Here is a 19,607-nt window from a genome sequence, read left to right as displayed (position 1 = left end):
CATTGGTTTTAGTCTATCATTATATGGATGATATTTTAATTGGAGCACCAAAAATGCAACCTAATTGGCTTTCTGAACTAAAAAATGATTTAAGTGTCTATGGATTGCAGATTGCTCCAAAAAAGTGAAGCTGCGCTCTCCTTATCTTTATTTAGGCCATAAAATGTTACAATCTTATTCTGCTTCAGTTTTCCCTCTTTTGAAGTTATCTAGTTATTTCTTTGGTTAATTTGCAACAATTGTTAGGCACCCTTAATTGGGTTCATCCATATTCTTCTTTACCTACACATTTACTTAGTCCATTATTTGATTTATTAACTAAAAGAAAACAACCTGCAGATCTTATTACAGTTACACCTGCTGCTCTTGCTGTAGTTGAGCAGTTTGTAGATCGCATTCCTCATAGAAATTGTCAGTTAACTCTTTTGATCTTTCCTACTAATAAACTGCCTACAGGAGTATTAGCAGAAAAAAAAGTATATTGTATTGAATGGCTTTATTTACCTCAGGCCCCATCTCAAAATGTCCTACCATTTATTTAAACTATTACTGAAATAATAATTTTAGGACGAACTCAAGCTTGTCAGAGAAATGGGACCGATTTAATGAATATTATTCTTCCTCTCCCAAAGTCTGATTTTCAATTTTATTTTCAGAATAATTTATCTCTTCAATGTGCACTAACTGACTATGTAGGCCGTGTTGCATATCATTTGCCTAAAGATCCTCGGCTTGCCTGCTTAATGACCTCTTCTTTTCCTGTTCGTCCATTACTTTCTCCTTCTCCATTGCCTCAAGCTCCTACTATTTTTGCAGATGATGGGCAAACGAGAGGAGTGATTGCTTACAAGGATGATGATACCTGGAAAGTGTCCTACACTGCAGTGCAATCCTCACCTCAATGTTCAGAATTAGCTGCTGCTATTTTAGCTTTCCAAACCTTTTCTCAACAACCTTTCAATTTAATCTCTGACTCTCATTATGTGTGTCAACTTATTTTTAATCTTCCAGGTGCTTATATCACGCCCAGGATTGATCCTAATCTCATGGCCTTGTTTTTAACATTGCAGCAACTGCTCCAGGATCGAAAGCAGTTCTACTATGTAGCTCACATACGTAGTCATTCCTCCCTTCCTGGACTTCTTGCTGAAGGCAATAGTTATGCTGACGCTGCTGTTCATATTTTATCTACTTTATGTTCAGATCCTTTCTTCGGTCACTCTTTTTTCCATCAAAATGCTAGAGGCCTAGCACAAGCTTGTCATATTCCACTTGACCAAGCTAAACAAATTGTTTTATCTTGTCCCCAATACTCTGGGCCGTCCCCCTCTGGGGACAAAGGAGTTAATCTTTGTGGTTTTGCCTATAATCAACTTTGGCAAATGGATGTTATTCATGTTCCCTCTTTGGCTCCCTGCAAATATATTCATTTATCTATTGATACCTATTCAGGAGCCATTTGAGCCACACCTCAGCGAGGGGAAACAACTATGTTAGTGTTATTTCACATCTCACCTACTTTGAACTGCACAGCTTTTGAAGACACTTCCTTTCACTTTGCCCATGTTTGGCTGCTGCAAGGATGGTTTTTCACATGTGGTAAAGAAACTTTTAATTATATTCCTGCTAATATTAATGAAGCGCAATGCTGCCTCAGCTGGCTGATTCCTGTTTTGCTTTCTAAACAACAACTTTCTCATTCAAATCGTTCTTGACGATGAGGGGTCACATTAGATGACACTTGTGTCTCTGAAGCAACCTTACTTAATAAAGCAGAATATGTAGCACTACTGTGTTTATGGTAGGTGTGCCAGCACTTGCTACCCGTGCTCATCTTAACCTTAATTCTGTTGCATGTAATTTAGCAAAAACAATTAATGCTACTTCTTCAGCTATTTCAGCAATCAAACATGAGATGCAAACATTAAGAAAAGCTATTCTACAAAACCGTGCTGCTATTGATTATTTGCTTCTACGTCAACATTTGGGTTGTGAAAGTTTCCAGGGATTGTGTTGTTATCTTTCTGATGAGTCATGAAACATCCAGCATAAGCTCAATATTTTACACAATTTGGCCTCAGATTTAAAAATGGATAATGTAGGATCTTGTTGGGAAGATTTTTGGGCTTGGCTACCTACAGGTTTAATGGGAAATATTTTACGCTATGCAGTTATTATTATTGCTCTTTTAATTAGTGGATGCTGCCTTATTCAATGTCTCCCTTCTCTTTGTAACACAGCTTTTCACCCCAAACCGTCTCCTACATTGCCTAAGGGTCAAGTATATGCCCTGTATAAACAACTGCAAGTGTGCTCTTCTAATGATTATTATGAGTCCTCCCTTAACTCCTTTTATGATTGTTCTTTAACTAACAAAATAAAAAAGAGTGAAATGTAGTAGCTACTGCGATCCTATAGATGGCGCAAAATGCTAGCAGCAAACTGAAATGTTTGATGCCTATATGGGCCTCTTTTGCTATTTGCATGATCTTATTACTTATCTTGGCTATTTGCATGATCTCATTACTTATCAAGGTGTATCTTGATGAAGGTGGAAAATCCCGGACTTATAGATGATCTCATTTACTAATATCACCACTAGTCTTAAGGATTGGTTGGGAGATTGTACCAATGTGGTTGGGAGGTTTCACCCATGTGGTTTCTATTCTCCAATCCAAATACTGTAGCTATGTTACTCTTCTTTGCTTGTAAAAATAGTATAAAACCACATATGTGGTCAGACATCTTTGCACACTGAAATGACTGGTTATGGAACTCCCACACTCTTTTCTAAAGCACCTGTAGGCCAGACAAGGAATAAAGGCTGGAAACTGAACATGATTTAACCTGGAAATAAGGAGAAACTTTTTGACAGTGAGAACAATCAACCAATGGAACAGCTTGCCTTCGGAAGTTGTGGGAGCGCCATCACTTAAGACTTTCAAGAAGAGATTGGACTCCCATCTGTCAAAAATGGTGTAGAGTCTCCCTCTTCGGCAAGGGGTTGGAATAGATGATCTACAAGATCCCTTCCAACTCTAATTATCTGTTATCAACCCAGAAATAACATTAAGTCTTCAAGACCATCAGTTCTTGATGGAGCAATTCTTCATGAATATGTCCAGTCCCCATAAAGTCAGTAGTCATCCCCATTCTTGCGGCAATGAACTCCACAGATCAATTATTGTGTAGTGTAAAGATGCCTTTTCTTTTGTCTATTCTAGATCTCTTCACAGCTTCATTAGATTCTCCCTGATCCAACTGTTTTCAGAGAAGAAGAAAATCTCCTTGGCCACATTCTCCACATTGTCTGCGCATAGCTCTATATACCTTGATCAGTCAATATTTTTCCAAGCTAAACAATCCCAAACCATTTCTTCTTCTAAAGGAAGCATTCGACCATTGTGAATGTTGGCTTACATTCTTCTGCATTTTCCCATTAATGGCTTCAAACTATTGTCTGGAACAGGGGTCTCCAATCTTGGCAACTTTTAAGCCTGGAGGACTTCAACTCCCAGAATTCCCCAGCCAGCTTTGCCATTAGACCTGAGAATATAAAGAGCCAAACTGAAGCCATTTTGTGTTCGCAGTCTGAACTTTTAAAGATCAGAACATTTATGCAATATGTTTTTCTGCTAAAAATTATACAGGATTGCAAAACTTGTCCTTGGCTTAAGTCGAAGATATGTACTAGGGCGCTGTGACATTATAAGTCAAATTGATAGATATTAATGATCACTTGTATAATCTTCTGTTATTTGCAAAACAGGAAATCTGGAGATAAATGATGAAGTGAAGAATATTGGAGAATTTCCAGTGGTAAGTGGGGGAAGTTATGTAAAAAGACCTACAACTTTCCCCTGTAATTTTTATGTGAAAAACAGGAAGCGTTGTATAACCACTTATGTAACCATTTATGGGTATATAATGTAGTTTTTATTGGAAGGGCTGTCCCTTTTTCTCATACTGTGTTTAGTTTGGATTAAAGGTGAATGATACTGCAGTATCTATCTTAATAAAGGCCAGTTATGGATTTTCAGAATATCAAAGTCTGTTGTTTCATTTCTTTGCTCAGTTATCACAATTGGCGAGCCAGCTAGGAGACAGGACAGTTTTCCTCTGGAGGGCTGGTTTTTTTGGATTGCAAAAAGGGTGCTCCTGCTACACTTTGCTGTAGTTTTTTGTGCTTTGGAAGAGCCTTCGTCCAGGGATTGCTCCTGGTAGCCTGTGTTTGATTGACTGATAGTCTGGGACCGTGCTGGCTTGCAGTGGCCACGAGAGCTGAGGTGCACTGGGGAATTGGATGAGCTCTATCTGGGTTTTTTTATATATATAAATTGGGTTGCAGCATTTTTTAAAATTTGGCTTAGTTTGCCTGGAGTCTGTATGGAGTTTGTGCCTGCACTGTGTTTCTTTCTCTCTTGTTGTTTCCTGTGTGAAAGGGTGCGTGTGTGTGTGAAATGGGGAATTGGAATTCCTGGTTTAAGAAACCAGATGTTACTAGTGAAGTTCTGTCCATTCGAGCATATTCTCCTCTTGGAGAGCTGATTAATCAGTGGAATGAGGCTTGGTTAATTAAATATATGACGCCCCTAGATAAGATACAGATGATTGAATATTGCATAGTGGAATGGCCAAATCATATTTTAAAACCTCCAAATTACAGATGGTCGCGATTTGGAGAATCAGATGTGTACTGGATCAATGCCTTGAAAGCTGTTTTGACTAAAAAGAAGTTAGATTCTCAGCTGAGTTATGTAATGCCTTGGTTTCATGTACAATATACTGACCCCTTTCCCCCTCATAATACCCAGATATGGATTAGTTGAATCCATTGATAATGATAGAGGTACACACTTCTCATGTGGTAAAGGGAATTATGAAGGAATTGGGAATAGATTGGCAGCTTCACCTGTCTGGATACGCTACGTCTTTAGGTAAGGTGGAGCGAATGAACCAAACTATAAAAACACCTTAAAGAAACTGATGTTAGAACTTCAATTACTCTGGATGAAATGTTTACTTATAGCTCTATTGAGAGTGCATACTTGTCGTAGAACGGATATGGGAATTTCACCATATGAAATAATGTTTGGAATACCTTATACTGGAAGTGTGGGTATGCCTAGAATAGAACTTAAAGATATTTTTCTTAGAAAATATATACAAGGTTTGTCCCAGTGTTTTTCTCTTTTAAGGTCCAAAGGACTTTTGGCACAAGGACCACTGTTTGATTTCCAAACGCATAATTTTAAGAGTAGAGACTGGATCCTGATTAAAGCAGTGGAGAGCTTTGGGAAGCTGAGGTCTATTTGGGAAGGACCATTCCAGGTACTGTTGACTACTGAATCAGCTGTGAGGACACACGAGCGAGGTTGGACACATCATTCATGTATGAAGGGACCTGTGGATCCAGCTCCTGTCTCTGGCTGAAGCAAGTTTTAAAAGACTGGACTCTTTATTTTTTTTTAGATAGTGGGGATAGTGAGTCTATGTCTCAGTTTAGGTTTAAGGAACTTTAGGAGGAGGAGTTGGTTATTTGGTTGAGTGTAATGCATTTTTTTCTTGTATTGTTGATTATTTTAAGACATGAAACAATAGATTGGTGTACACAGGTATTGTGTCATTTGAGTGCAGAAGAAGATAATAATTGGATGTAAGTCCCTGACCGGTTATAAGTTTTGAAGTATAAATCTAAATACGTTAAGGTGGGTGGGGGCCTAGCCCATTTGTCAAAATGATGTTGATAGTGATTATTGTCTTGTGTGGGGTAGGAATGGAGGCTTCTGAAATATTGCCTGGTTATCCCTTAACGTAGCAACTGTTATGTTTCCAAACTGAACCCAACAGTACAGCATACGAAGGGCAGATATCACTGACATCAATGGAACCTATGGCTGAGGCTGGAATCTGTATAAGATCCACCCTAGATGATGGTTTGTATTTGGGAAAATACCTGACATGTAACCGCACATATGACATTGCCATTAATCATAAGGATTTGTCTAAGAGGATGGAGCAATTATATGATCATTGTTTTGAAATGTATGGCAATTATTCTCTTTCTTATATGAGACTTAGAGCTCTGGAAGAGATATTATTTATGCCATTAATTGAATTAAGAAGTGCTCTGAAGAAGTTAATGTTTTGTGTGTGGCAGTTTAGCCATTGCAAAACTTCCATTTACCTGGAGAGGTAGATGTACAGTGGGATATCTTGAAGCTCCAAGAGTTTTAAGTAGAAGTGTAGGACATATTAAAGGAAAAGAGCCTGTTGTTAAAAGTGAAAATGTTTTTCTGAAATTAATGAGAGTAGCTTTGAACAGTTCTTCTTTTTGTGTAAAGGGGGAGACTACAGTTATGGACATCATGTCTACTTGTTTGATAGGAGTTCCAGTGCCAGGAAAATTTTTGATGGGTGAATCTAGGATTGTTATACATCCTGATACTTATACCTTATATAATTTGTCAAAAGTGATTACTTTGTTTGGATCTCCTGTGAAGCCAACTAAATGGACAAATCAGAAAAAGCTGTTTATTGAAGTTAAGGCAGTTTTTCCAGCTTATGATTGTGTTATGTATAAGCATCGAGAAAAAAAGCATGAAAAAACCATTTATAATTATTTGCCTACTGAAGAGATTTTTCATTGTACAGAGGTTGAAGAAGTAGATGGAATGACACATGTGTTGTATTTACCTAGAGGTTGGTTTATGTTTTGTGGTGCATATGCATTTATACCAGCTAACGCAAAAGGTGGACCTTGTATGATTGGTCGTTTAATGACTGTTATGGCAACTGCTCATGCTAAGAATATAAACAAAGACACTAAGTTATACTATGAAGTTATGAATTCTAATCTATATCATGATCCTAGGTTTTATAGGGAACCTGTGCCAGATGATACGGTAATAAGAGAGGAACATGAACATGTCCACGTTCAAGAACATGAGGATACTTCTAACAATAATGAGCAATAAAGGAGCCTCTGTGGCGCAGTGGTTAGATTGCAGTACTGCAAGCTACTTCTGCAGCCAGCTGCCTACAATTTGGCAGTTCAAATCCCACCAGGCTCAAGGTTGACTCAGCCTTCCATCCTTCCGAGGTGGGTAAAATGAGGACCCAGATTGTTGGAGGCAATATACTGATTCTGTAAACCGCTTAGAGGGGGCTGTAAAGCACTATAAAGCAGTATATAAGTCTAAGTGCTATTGCTATTGCTATAAAGAACCTCATATTATATATACTTAACCTACAGTTAGATGGCCAGTGCTTGGTGGGGAGCTGAACATGAGTCTGTAGGAGAACATGTGAAGAAATATAGAGGGAAAAGATCAGCTCTTAGTGATGCTTATTCTTCAGATTGTGATGAGGAAGTAGTAGTATTGTCTAAAGTAGAAGCAGGTGTTTTGGGAATATTTGCTTGGGGAGCTACATATAACAATAATTTGCAGTTAGGACATTTAGGTTGTGCTTTGGCTAAAAGTATTAATGTAACTTCCTCTGCTATTGCAGCCCTAGCTGATGAGATGGGAGAAATAAGGAAGTCTGTGCTACAGAACCGTGTGGCGATTGATTATATACTTCTTAGAATGGGTCACGGATGTGAGGAGTTCAACGGAATGTGTTGTTTCGGTATTCAAGACAAGTCACAATTTATTGAGTCTAAGCTGAAAGTTTTACATAATATAACTACCCATTTAACTCATGTTATGAATAGTAATGCTTTAAGACACATATGGCATGTATTAACTTCCTGGTTGCCCGATTTTGCCTGAATCAAAGAGATATTTCTTGGTGTTGTTATAATCATTGCAAATAGTGCTTATTTCATATATTTGTGTTAAATGTTTACCACTGTGTGAATTGTGTTTCCATTGTTGTAAGCCTAAGAAAACTGAAGTAAAGCATAAAAGTTTTAGTCAGCAGGAAGTTAGGCTTATGTTGCAAGAACTTGATGGAAATTCTCAGGTGTAAATTGATTAAAAAGAAAAAATGGTGGATTGTTATATATGGAAATTTGGCCCATTACACCTGAGAATATAAAGAGCTGAACTGAAGCCATTTTGTGTACGCAGCCTGAACTTTTAAAGATCAGAACATTTATGCAATATGTTTTTCTGTTAAAAATTATACAGGATTGCAAAACTTGTCCTTGGCTTAAGTCGAAGATATGTACTAGGGTGCTCTGACATTATAAGTCAAATTGATAGATATTAATGATCACTTGTATAATCTTCTGTTATTTGCAAAACAGGATATCTGGAGATAAATGATGAAATGAAGAATGTTTGGAAATTTCCAGTGGCAAGTGGGGGAAGTTATGTAAAAAGACCCACAACTTTCCTATGGGATTCTCTGTAATTTTTATGTGAAAAACAGGAAGCGTTGTATAACCATTTATGTAACCATTTATAGGTATATAATGTGGTTTTTACTGGAAGGGGTGTCCCTTTTCCTCATACCGTGTTTGGTTTGGGTTAAAGGTGAACGATACTGCAGTATCTATCTTAATAAAGGCCAGTTATGGATTTTCAGAATATCAAAGTCTGTTGTTTCATTTCTTTGCTCACTTATCTCATAAGTGTGAAAAATTTTCATAAATGTGAAAAAGGTCATAAGTCGCTTTTTTTCAATGCCATTGTTAACTTTGAATAGTCACTGGGTAAGCTGTTGTAAGTTGAGGACTACCTGTACAGAAATGGTTCACCATTTTGTATATATCAGCATCCTTGTATACTTTAAATCAGGAAATAAAAAAGCATCTCATCCTTTGGGTACAGCTGAAGCCACAAGTGCCACATTTATCCAGCTAATTGATGAAAATTTCTGGGATTTATAATACCACCAGCATCCTGCACCTCTATAACTGTCTGGTTTGGTTTTGCAACCCAACAGGACAGACACAGACTTCAGAAGATAATTAGGACCGCAGAAAAAATAATTACGACCAACCTGCCTTCCTTTGAAGACTTGTATACTGCACTAGTCAAAAAGAGGGCTGTGGAAATATTTACAGACTCCTCACCTCCAGGACACAAACTGTTTCAACTCCTACCCTCAAAACGATGCTATAGAGAACTGCACACCAGAACAACTAGACTCAAGGACAGTTTTGTCCGAATGCCATCATTCTGCTAAACAAACAATTCCCTCAACACTGTCCAATTATTTACAAGGTCTGCACTACTATTACTATTAATCTTCTCATCTTTCCTATCATCCATCCCCTCCCACTTGTGACTGTATGTAACTTTGTTGCTTCTATCCTTACAATTTATATTAACTGTTTCCTAGTACGAGTTGATTGCTTATTTGTACCCCATGACTATTATTAAGTGTTGTACCTTATGATTCTTGATGAATGTATCTTTTCCTTTTATGTACACTGACAGTATATGCACCAAGACAAATTCCTTGTGTGTCTAATCACGCTTGGCCATTAATTAATTAATTCATTCATTCATTCATTCATTCATTAATTCATTCGAGGCTGCTTAGGATTTAGAAAAGAATAGGGATGGCAGCCCTAGATGAAATCTATAGATGAAAATCTTACTAGTTTCACGGATGTGTCCCCAGCCAGTGACGGTGCATGTCATGCCTTCCGGAAAGCTGACCGAAGAGTCAGGCAGGCAGATCGGTCGTACAGTCCGAGAATACAGAACTGGGGCTTTGAGTTTCACCAGGGCCACATCTCCTTGAGAGCCTTCTTCTTCATTGAAATCAGGATGCTTAATCACTTGGTCTATCTGCACCACTTTGACGTCTACTGAGGGGTTTTTCAGCTGGTAGGACCCCAGGATCACGTCGTACAATGAGATTTCATTCACCCTGAGGAGAGGAAGAAGGTCATTTCTGAGATCCTAAGACTGTAAGATCATCCAAATGCATCCAGTCCCGCTCTTCTCTTCCCAGCATGGACCAAACAGATTTCCTTGGACGCACCCAAGCATGGCAAGAAGGCAATCATAATCCACCTGAGTTTCCCTCCCCCCCAACGTTTAAATATATCCTACATCTTAATGCAGGGGTCTCCAAACTTGGCAACTTTAAGACTTGGGGACTTCAATTCCCAGAATTATCCAGCCAGCTTTGCTGTGCTTTGCTTTGCTGGCTGGAGAATTCTGGGAATTGAGGTCCACAAGTCTTAAAGTTGCCAAGTTTGGAGACCACTGTCTTAACCTAATGTAAGCTAGCATTAAGCTAGTATGACACATAGCCATAAACTGACTGTACAGGTAGTCCTCAACTTAAAACTGTTCATTTAGTGACCATTCGAAGTTACAACGTCACTGAAAAAGCTACTTGTTACCATTTTTCACACTTACGACCAGTGCAGCATCCCCATTAGTAACCATGATCAGAATTGGGATGCTTGGCAACTGACTCATGTTTACAATGGTTGCAGTGTCCCAATGACATGTGATCCCCTTTTGCGACTTTCTGACAAGCAAAGTCAATGGGGAAGCCAGATTCACTTAACAACCTTTGAGCTAAGTTAACAAACTGCAGTGATTCCCTTAACAGTTGTGGCAAGAAAGGTCATAAGAGGATCAAAAGTCACCTCAGAAACATCTCACCTAGTAACAGAAATTTTGGGGCTCTGTTGTGGTCATAATTCAAGGACCAATCTGTATATCCAAAGAGTTTGGAAACTCTCAATGGTTAACAGCAGGACTTGTGATGACTAAGATGAAGGCATACTTAGAGAGTTGAAATCTCCTAGTAATTGCTTCCTACAAACGCCACAAGGCCACATCCGTTTCCGCTGGAAGCTTTCAAGAAGAGACTGGACTGCCATCTATCAAAAATGGTGTAGGGTCTGCTTGGGAGGGGGGTTGAACTAGATGATCTCTAAGTTCCCTTCCAACTCTGTTAATCTGTATCTATATTATCAAGCTCTAGGAGTCTGAACCAGAAGCCTTGAAACTTTTTCTATAAAGAAACTAACAGCACAGGGGTCTGTTTCCTAATACCCACATGTTTTTTTTAGATTTTTTTAAAATCCCAGCTTTATTATTTTTACAAATAGCTCAAGGTGATGAACATACGGATAGTGCTCAACTTACGACCACAACTGAGCCCCAAATTTATGTTGAGACGTGGGCTAAGCGAGTTTTGGGCCATGTTACGACTTTTCTTTTTTACGTGAATGACTGCAGTTGTTAACTTAGTAACCTCAAACCTACGCTTTGAGGTGGGTTAGGCTAAGAGGGAATGACTGGCCCAAAGTCACCTAGTTAGCTTTCAAACCCCAGGCGGGACTAAAACTCAGTCTCCTAGAGATTGACCCAAAGTCACACAGCCAAATTTCATGCTTAAGGCAAGACTAGAACTCTCAGTCTCCTAGAAATTGGCCCAAAGAGCCAGCTTTCAAACCTAAAGTGGGACTAGAACTCACAGCCTTCTAGAGATTGGCTCAAAGTCACCAAGCCAGCTTTCATGCCTAAGACGGGACTAGAACTCACAGTCTCCTGGTTTCTAGCCTGATGCCTTTACCACTAATCAAACTTTGAGGGATGCTTGACTTACTTGGGGAAGCAATGTGCAGCTGAAACCAACCACTGGGGGGCAATGAGGGTTGCCCCACATGCATGATGACCATTGAAGTTCAGGCTGGCCTGCCATGGCCACTGTCCACTTCGAGTGTCAGAACCACCCACGATCCGTCCCAGGGCAGGCACCCCACACGCTGCAGACAGATGATATTTTCATGAGTGGGGGAAGGGAGGAATCCATTTTAGAATTCATGATATTGCATCATTCATTGTTGGCTGCCAAGTACAGCCACAGGATAAATTAAGAGTATGCTTCTGTTCCAGGAGAAATTAATATGAAAAATAATCAACAGCTAGGAAATCTCTGGTCTTTATTTTAACAGTGCCTTCCTGTTTTTCTTGCTGAAAAGGTAAGCACATGCACCTTTGTCACTTCAATCTTGAAGGCCAAGAATCATGTGACTCCCATTTTGAAAAAATCACAGAATCAAGGATTTCCATAGAAAGACGTATGATCATTAAACCACAATTGTTAGAAACAGAAGCAAATTGGGTTTTGAAGACGGGAGGGCAGAGTTCAATTAGCCAGCAGAGAAACAGGGAAGGTAAAAAGACAGGCAGAAGGTGCAACATTCATGAATCTCTTACCTTGTGTGCTGGCCTCTGTCATGATTGCAGAACAGGAACGGAGGTGCGGGGGGGAGACATGAAAAAGAAGAGAAAAGCAATATTAGAAGGACATAAAGACACCTGATAATGTGATACTTACACCTCTCGCTGATGAAAAATGGTTTCTAGGACACTCCTTTTCCCATTCGTATAAAGGTAGTCCTCAGCTTACGGTTGCTTAGAGATTGTTCAGAGTTGTGACAGAGCTACCTGAGGGTATTTATGATCTAGATGCAGTGCTCCAGCCACCCACCCACCCCAATTCCATGGTCACTTCAGAAGGGTTAGGATCCCACAGTCACCTGTGTTTCATGACCGTTTCGCTGAAAAGCAGCATTTACTTCTGGTTTTCAGCAAAGCCTGGCCCATACTGAACTATCACTTCAGGTACCAACCATAGCCTTCACTTAATGACCATCACAAAAAGTTGTAAAACATGTCACATGGATAACCTAATGGACTACCATCACAAGTTATAACCATGTTTGGGAGGCTGCATTATGGCCATAACTCATATCCTATGACCATAACTAAGCCCAACATTTCTGCTGCTAAGCGAGACGGTTCCTAAGTTAGTTTTGCCCCTTTTTACGGCCTTCCTTGCCACAGTTGTTAAGTGAATCCCTGCAATTGTTACATTAGTAATGCGGTTGTTAAGAGAATCCGGCTTCCCCCATTGAATTTGCTTGTCAGCAGGTCGCAAAAGGGGATCACATGTCTCTGGGACATGGCAACCATCATAAATATGAGCCATGGGGATGCCGCAGTGGTTGTAAGTGTGAGAAACAGTCATAAGTCACTTTTTCTGGTCTTGCTGTAACCTTGAGCGGTCACTAAAAAATAGCTGAACGTCAAGGATTATCTGTCTATACCTAATGTCCAAAGGAAGCCAATTTCCCCATGATTCTGCTGACTACATGGCCTTAACTCTTTGATCCAAAACTGGCCTTAATTTGGGCCCAATGCTGAGCTACACAACTTTTGGGACACTAGAACAAATGAGTTGGAAGGGTCTTCTAGTCCAGCTCCTGACTCGAGTAGGAGCACCTATAATATTTCAGATAAGTGACTGACTCTAGACTCTTCTTAAAAACCTCCAGTGATAAAGCACTCACAACTTCTGGTGGCAAGCTGTTCCACTGGTTAATTGTCCTCACTGTTAGGAAGTTTCTCCTTAATTCCAGGTTCCTTATCTCTTTGATTAGTTTCCAATCATTGTTTCTCGTCCTGCCCTCTGGTGCTTTGGAGAATAATTTGGCCCCCTCTTCTTTGTGGCAGCTCCTCAGAATACTGCTATTGTGTCACCCTTAATTCTTCTTCTTCTTCTTTTTTTTTAGACTAGCCAAATCCTACAGCCATTCTTCATATGTTTTAGTCTCCAGGCCTTATTTTTATTTAAGAGCATTTTGGAAGAAGTGTATCAAGTATGCTGCACCTAAGAACTCACTCTGGTTTCCTTCCCAAGTTACTTTGCCTTGAACAGCAGGGCAACAGGTGGCAGAAGTATATTTGAAGGAAACTACACTCATCCAATGCATTGTCTCTCTTGTGAAAGATGCAGGAAATAGATCATAAACTATAAAGCCACAGCCCTTTCTAGAGCAAAAGTATCATACCAGACTGTACCAAAGCCCGTGTGTACTTTCCTTTTAAAAATAACCCTGAGGGATATCATCATCCTGACGGAGAGAGAAGGGTGATTTCTCATGGACTTTTCCAAGGTTTCATCCTGAGGTTGCGCTAAGGAATCTGACTCAGTCTTTCTCTCTCTGCTTCTGCCCAGATTTTTCTTATGGGAACTTTGTTTCCCAAGAATTTATTTCCTGTCTTGCAAGACTACACCAAGCCAGAACGCAACAACGTGCCATGACCATTTCGCCACGGCCAACTCGCCGTGGGACAATTCAACAATTCAATTCAATTATTTCAAATAGTTTAAAATTTATTTTAATTTTTGTCATTGTATTTCATTTTTCCCTCCTTTCTTCAATGATTCTATTCCACCATTTCCATGTAATTCTTGCCCCGTGGTGAGGTAGCCGCGACAAGTTATTCTAGACCAAAGGTCCCCAAACTTGGTAACTTTAAGACTTGTGGACTACAACTCCCAGAATTCCTCAGCCAGCATAGCAACATTTGAAACATGACCAAATCTTCTTCTTCATTGTTCACTTCATCACTAACCCTTTCATGCCCCCACTGGCTGAAGGTTGCATCGTGATTAAGTAAAATTAAAACCAAACAAGCAGATTAAAAACCCAAGCAAAAAGGTGCATTAGCAAAGAACAAGGGCACTTCTGAAGCCTTTGTCTTCAATAGTCAATCCCTCAAAAGCAGTTTAACAAAATAGCAGAGTTGGAAGGGGCCTTGGAGGTCTTCTAGTCCAACCCCCTACTCAGACAGGAAACTCTATACCATTTCAGACAAATGGTTGCCCAGTCTCTTCTTAAAAACTTCCAGTTTTAGAGCATCCATGACTTCTGAAAGTACCACAAGTCATTCTACTGATTCATTGTTTTGACTGTCAGGAAATGTCTCCTTAGTTGTAGGTTAGTTCTCTCCTTGATTAGTTTCCACCCATTGCTTCATGTCTTGCCTTCAGATGCTTTGGAGAATAGCTTGACTCCTTCTTCTTTGTAGCAGCCCCTGAGATATTGGAATACTGCTATCATGTCACCCCTGATCCTTCCTTTCATCAATCTAGACATACCCAATTCCAGCATCCGTTCTTTATATGTTTTAGCCTCCAGTCCTCTAATCATCTTTGTTGTTCTTCTCTCCACTCTTTCTAGACTGTCTCAATATCTTTTTTATATTGTGGTGACCAAAACAGTATTCCAAGTGGGGCCTTGCCAAGGCATTACAGAGTGGTATTAACTCTTCATGTGATCATTGAGTCACTATCCTGTCCCAGTCCTGCAGAGTGTCAAAATATCCTCTCAGCTCCACTACATGCAAAAGTGAAAATATATTACTTACACGCACACACCCATTCACATCCTCTTTTTGTTGTGTATATTTATTTTATTTATCAACAAGAATAAAATGCAAAACAAAAAAACATACATCTAATGCTAATAACAAAAAAAAAGGAAAAAATTGTGGACAAAAAGCGGGGCTGGGGGAAATGAACCAAATTTCAAATAAATCTAACATCAAACATAAAGAAACCACCTGGCTAGAGGCTGAAAAGAAAAACGTAAAAAAACTGATAGATTCTCCTCCCTTTACATAATGGGTCTACAGGTAATTAGCATTCCCATCTTTATTTAACAAAAATACCATAATAAACAAATATTCCAGATATGGGGATCTCTATTTGATGACCAAATCAATCACATCCATCCAGATCCCTATTTCATATTGCGTGTGTCTGATTGGTTTGTGCATGTGCAATACAAGAACATTCCAGAGAATTCCGGAACATCCATTCCTTCTCAGAGGGGATCTTTCCAGTTACTCTGAGGATGGTTCAGTCCTTTCCCCAAAATTATGTTCTCTACCTAGAAATGGTTTGTGGTGGCCAAGGTAGGGGATAAGTTTTGTATTAAGTAGCCTGATTGCATATGCAATACACACCTCACAGTGAAATGGGTGGCAAACAAATTGAATAAATAAATTAGAAACATATCTAAGCAATTCTTATGAAGGGGAGCTGCAAAGTCATTGAGCTACCTTACCTCTGCAAGCTCTGCAAAATTGGCTGAAGCTCAGAATTTGAGAAGTGAACTGAGGCAAAATTCTTACAAATGGGGAATAAACCTCCCATGCTTCATAGAGTCAGGGTGTTTCAAATAAAAAAATGAAAATATTTTTCCCCCTGTTGTTTCAACTATTCCATTGCTGAACCAGAAATAAGTCTGAGAGGGGGGATCTTTCTTGCTCTCTGAGATTGGTTGTCCCAAAGGTACTTTTATAAGAGGCAACAGGACTTTCTGGTTTTTATTTGAAGACGTTTGACTTCTCACCCAAGAAGCTTCTTCAGAGGAGAAGAGCTGAAGCAGCTTCTTGGATGGGAAGAGAAACGTCTTCAGAGAAAAACCAGAAAACCCTGTTGCCTCTTGAAAAAGCACCTTTGGGACAGCCATAACCTGGATGATTGAGAATCTCCATAGACCACCCTGAGGTTGGTTGTTTTCTTGAAGATATTACCCAACTAGGTAACATCATCAGTGCTAGCGCTGAATATCATCAGACCTAGCACTACTGAGGTCAGGTTAATGAAACGTCTGTGAGAAAACCACCAAGCTCAGAGATCTTACAGTTCAACCCTGAGCTACAAATATCCTCTTCTGTTGGTTACAAATATGCCTGTTCAGTTCTTGAACACTGCTAATATTATGGGACTACAGAAGTCTGGAGCTGTTTTTGAACTGGAGCAAAATCCTTGCAGAAATTTGTATTCTAAGTTCAGTAAGTACCTAAAAACTAGTGGTGAACAACTTAGGGTAGCTGAGGAGGCTAAATTATTCCATAATCTCAGTACCTCTGTTGAAAAGATTGAGACCTGAGTACCCAGAGACAGGTAGATTAACATTTCTTAATCAAACACTAGCTGAGGATAATGGAAAACGGAGACCAACACATCTGGAGGCCTCTAAACTGAGAGAAGCTGAACTAGATGATCAAAATGGGTTTAAATAAACCCCCTCCTCTTACATTTTCCAGATTGTCAAAGTCTGAGTCATGCCATCCATGCCAGAAATCCTCTTCCCACTATCCTTGGTTGTGTTCTCTTGGTGGGACTTTGGGAATAAATCCTTCCATTGAAGCCTAGGTCAAATTAACCTTTCCGACCATCTATTGTTCAACTTTTTCCATCCAGAAGAATCTCTGTATGGTGGATGTGATGTCAATGTCAATGTCCATTCATCAATACTACCTGGTATTTGGGGATCCCTGCTTTACTGCCCAAGAAAAAATATTTGGCCCAAATATCCCGATCTCCTATGGTAGGATTTTGAAACATTTTGTGGATACCGCATTTACTGGTATGTCTGCAGCATAGCCTAAGCACGGACTCAGGTTTCTCGTCACACAAATCCGCTCCCACCCAGAACAGAGTACTCAACACCATGTACCAACCCTGAAAAGCCCCTTCAGATGTCACAGCTAACATGCAGCAGCTACTTCTATGGCTCTAAACCAATCCTGCTATCTGATCTTTCATGACAAAGCTGTGGTTGAATGAGCAACAAGGGTGTCTAAAAACAGATCCAGGCTGACTTGTTGGGTTACCTGTTCATGACGTTCAAGCTTGCCACACCCTGAAGGGGAAAAAGTAATTGAAAGAAACAACGTGACCTATCCATGCCCTCTTATACACCAACCCATCTCCCAGGGCTCAACCCTACCAAGAGCCGAACACCTGAGGGACACATTAACCTTACAAGGCTTTTTATTGTTATTATCATTCTAAGAGTCATCAGCTTTAGTTGTGAGCAAATGACACACAACTTTACTCCTCAGGGTGTTAAATTGCTGGCATGGCTGGTTTCAGATGCAGGTAGTCCTTGACTTACAATCACAGTTGATAGCCTAACATTTTTGTTGCTGCAGCCAGCTGCCTACAATTTGGCAGATCGAATCTTACCAGGCTCAAGGTTGACCCAGCCTTCCAACCTTCTGAGGTGGGTAAAATGAGGAGACAGATTGTTGGGGGCAACAGGTTGACTCTGTAAACCGCTTAGAGAGGGCTGTAAAGCACTATGAAGTATTATATAAGTGCTATTGTTAAGTGAGTTCTGCCCCATTTTACAATCTTTCTCACCTCCGTTGTTAAGTGAATCACTGCAGTCGATAAGTTAGTAATCCAGCTGTTAAGTGAAATCTGATTTCCCCATCGACTTTGCGAGAAGGTCGCAAAAAAGGGATCATGGGACCCTGGGACACAGAGAGAGTCATAAATAGGAACTAGTTGCCACGCATCTGAATTTTGATCACATGACCATGGGATCCTGTGATTGCTGCAAAGGTCATAGGAGGGGAAAACGGTCCTAAGTCACTTTTTGGAGTGTTGTGGTAACGTTGACTGGCCACTAAATGAACTGTTGTAAATAGAGCACTGCCTGTAAACCATTTTCTTTAAACTCAAGAAATAAAAAGGCCAAGGGACATCTACCGTTTTCTGCTTTCGCTGTAAACCTAAGAGGTAGAATTTCAACAAATGCTCTTTTGCTCAACAAGAACAGGCACAACTGCCTTATAGTTCCGCATCTCTGTTACAAAACTACAAGAAAAATCTGAATTTTCTGAGTGCTGGGGGAATTCTCTGAGCATATTCAGAACAGTGGCATCCATATCAAAGATAGTTTTTTTCAGAATCAAAATTTGTAAAATTAACTACTGTATCTGTTTTGGACGTAATCTTGGAAGAAAATAGCCCAAAGAGGTCTACATTTACTAAGTGTCAGACATAACAGAACTGCCAAATAGTGACAGAGGAAAATTAAAAATCAACAATGCATGCAGAATGACTTAAATTCAATCTTTGACATCTCCAAATTAGGGAATCCAGAACCCCTAACAATCTGTTGTTAGTTTTAACATTTAAAACTATTACCATAGTTTTAATCATGGTTTGACCAATCCATTATATCCTTGTTTCAACTTTAACAATAAACTTTAAGTATCGATTTACATGCCATGATGGCTGGGCTCATAGATCTTACAAAGCTGAAACTAAGCAAGCCACAACATGTTTGACAATGCAATGCATGAAACAACCTGATATAACTTGACTTCTTATTACTAATAATTTTTTTGCAGAACTCAATTGCTGGAAAAAATTTAAATTTGTGTTTTGTGCTTTGTAAAATTATTCCACGCTCCCCCTCCCCTTTGCCAACCTAAAATACGAGGAAGCATCAAACCCCAATAAATTATAACCCATTTTTTTGAATGCAGAGTTTGGAGGTCATGGGTCAAGGCGAAGAAAAGGATCCTGTTTACAGGTGGTCCTCAAGTTATGACCACAATCGAGCCCAAAATTTCTGTTGCTAAGTGAGACCATTGTAAATTGAGTTTTGCCCCACTTTACAATCTTTCTTGCCACAGTTGTTAAATGAGTCCTTGCAGTTGTTAAGCTAGTTCCATGGTTGTTATATGAATCTGGCCTCCCCATTGACTTTGCTTGCAAGAAGGTCACAAAAGTGGATCACACGACTCCAGGAAACCGCAACCGTCATAAATATGAGCCAAGCTAAGCCTCTGAATTTTGAACCCGTGAGCTCAGCGATGCCATAATGGTCATAAGTGTGAAAAGTTGGACTTCCAGTGATGTCGTGTCATGGTGGTGCAGGAGAAATCTCCTCTGATCTCCTGTACCGGGTTTTTCACCTCTGGACAGCCATTCGTGGTGGTGTTTGGTCCTGGAGCGATCAATAAAGTGAGGAGAAACTCTTGGAGTCAATTCGGGAAGTTGCGATCCCAAAATGTCAA

The 19,607-nt window shown here is 39.7% G+C and overlaps 1 protein-coding gene across 1 annotated transcript in view; it reads right to left on the bottom strand.

The window, feature by feature from the left end:
• Positions 1–19,607, bottom strand: part of PRSS8 (serine protease 8) — a 37,149-nt gene that overhangs the window by 8,875 nt on the left and 8,667 nt on the right. Inside the window, exons 2-4 of the mRNA XM_087918257.1 lie at positions 12,147–12,161; positions 11,533–11,692; positions 9,557–9,831 (exon numbers count right to left, since the gene is read on the bottom strand). Coding sequence (XP_087774383.1) covers positions 9,557–9,831; positions 11,533–11,692; positions 12,147–12,161 — 450 coding nt within the window. The remainder of the gene's footprint in view (positions 1–9,556; positions 9,832–11,532; positions 11,693–12,146; positions 12,162–19,607) is intronic.

Source organism: Pseudonaja textilis, chromosome Z, assembly GCF_049901715.1.
Source record: "Pseudonaja textilis isolate UNSWEBS1 chromosome Z, rPseTex1.2, whole genome shotgun sequence".
Lineage (NCBI taxonomy): Eukaryota > Metazoa > Chordata > Lepidosauria > Squamata > Elapidae > Pseudonaja > Pseudonaja textilis.
The sequence above is the reverse complement of the archived record's forward strand: the minus strand, read 5'-3'. Positions and strand labels throughout refer to the sequence as shown.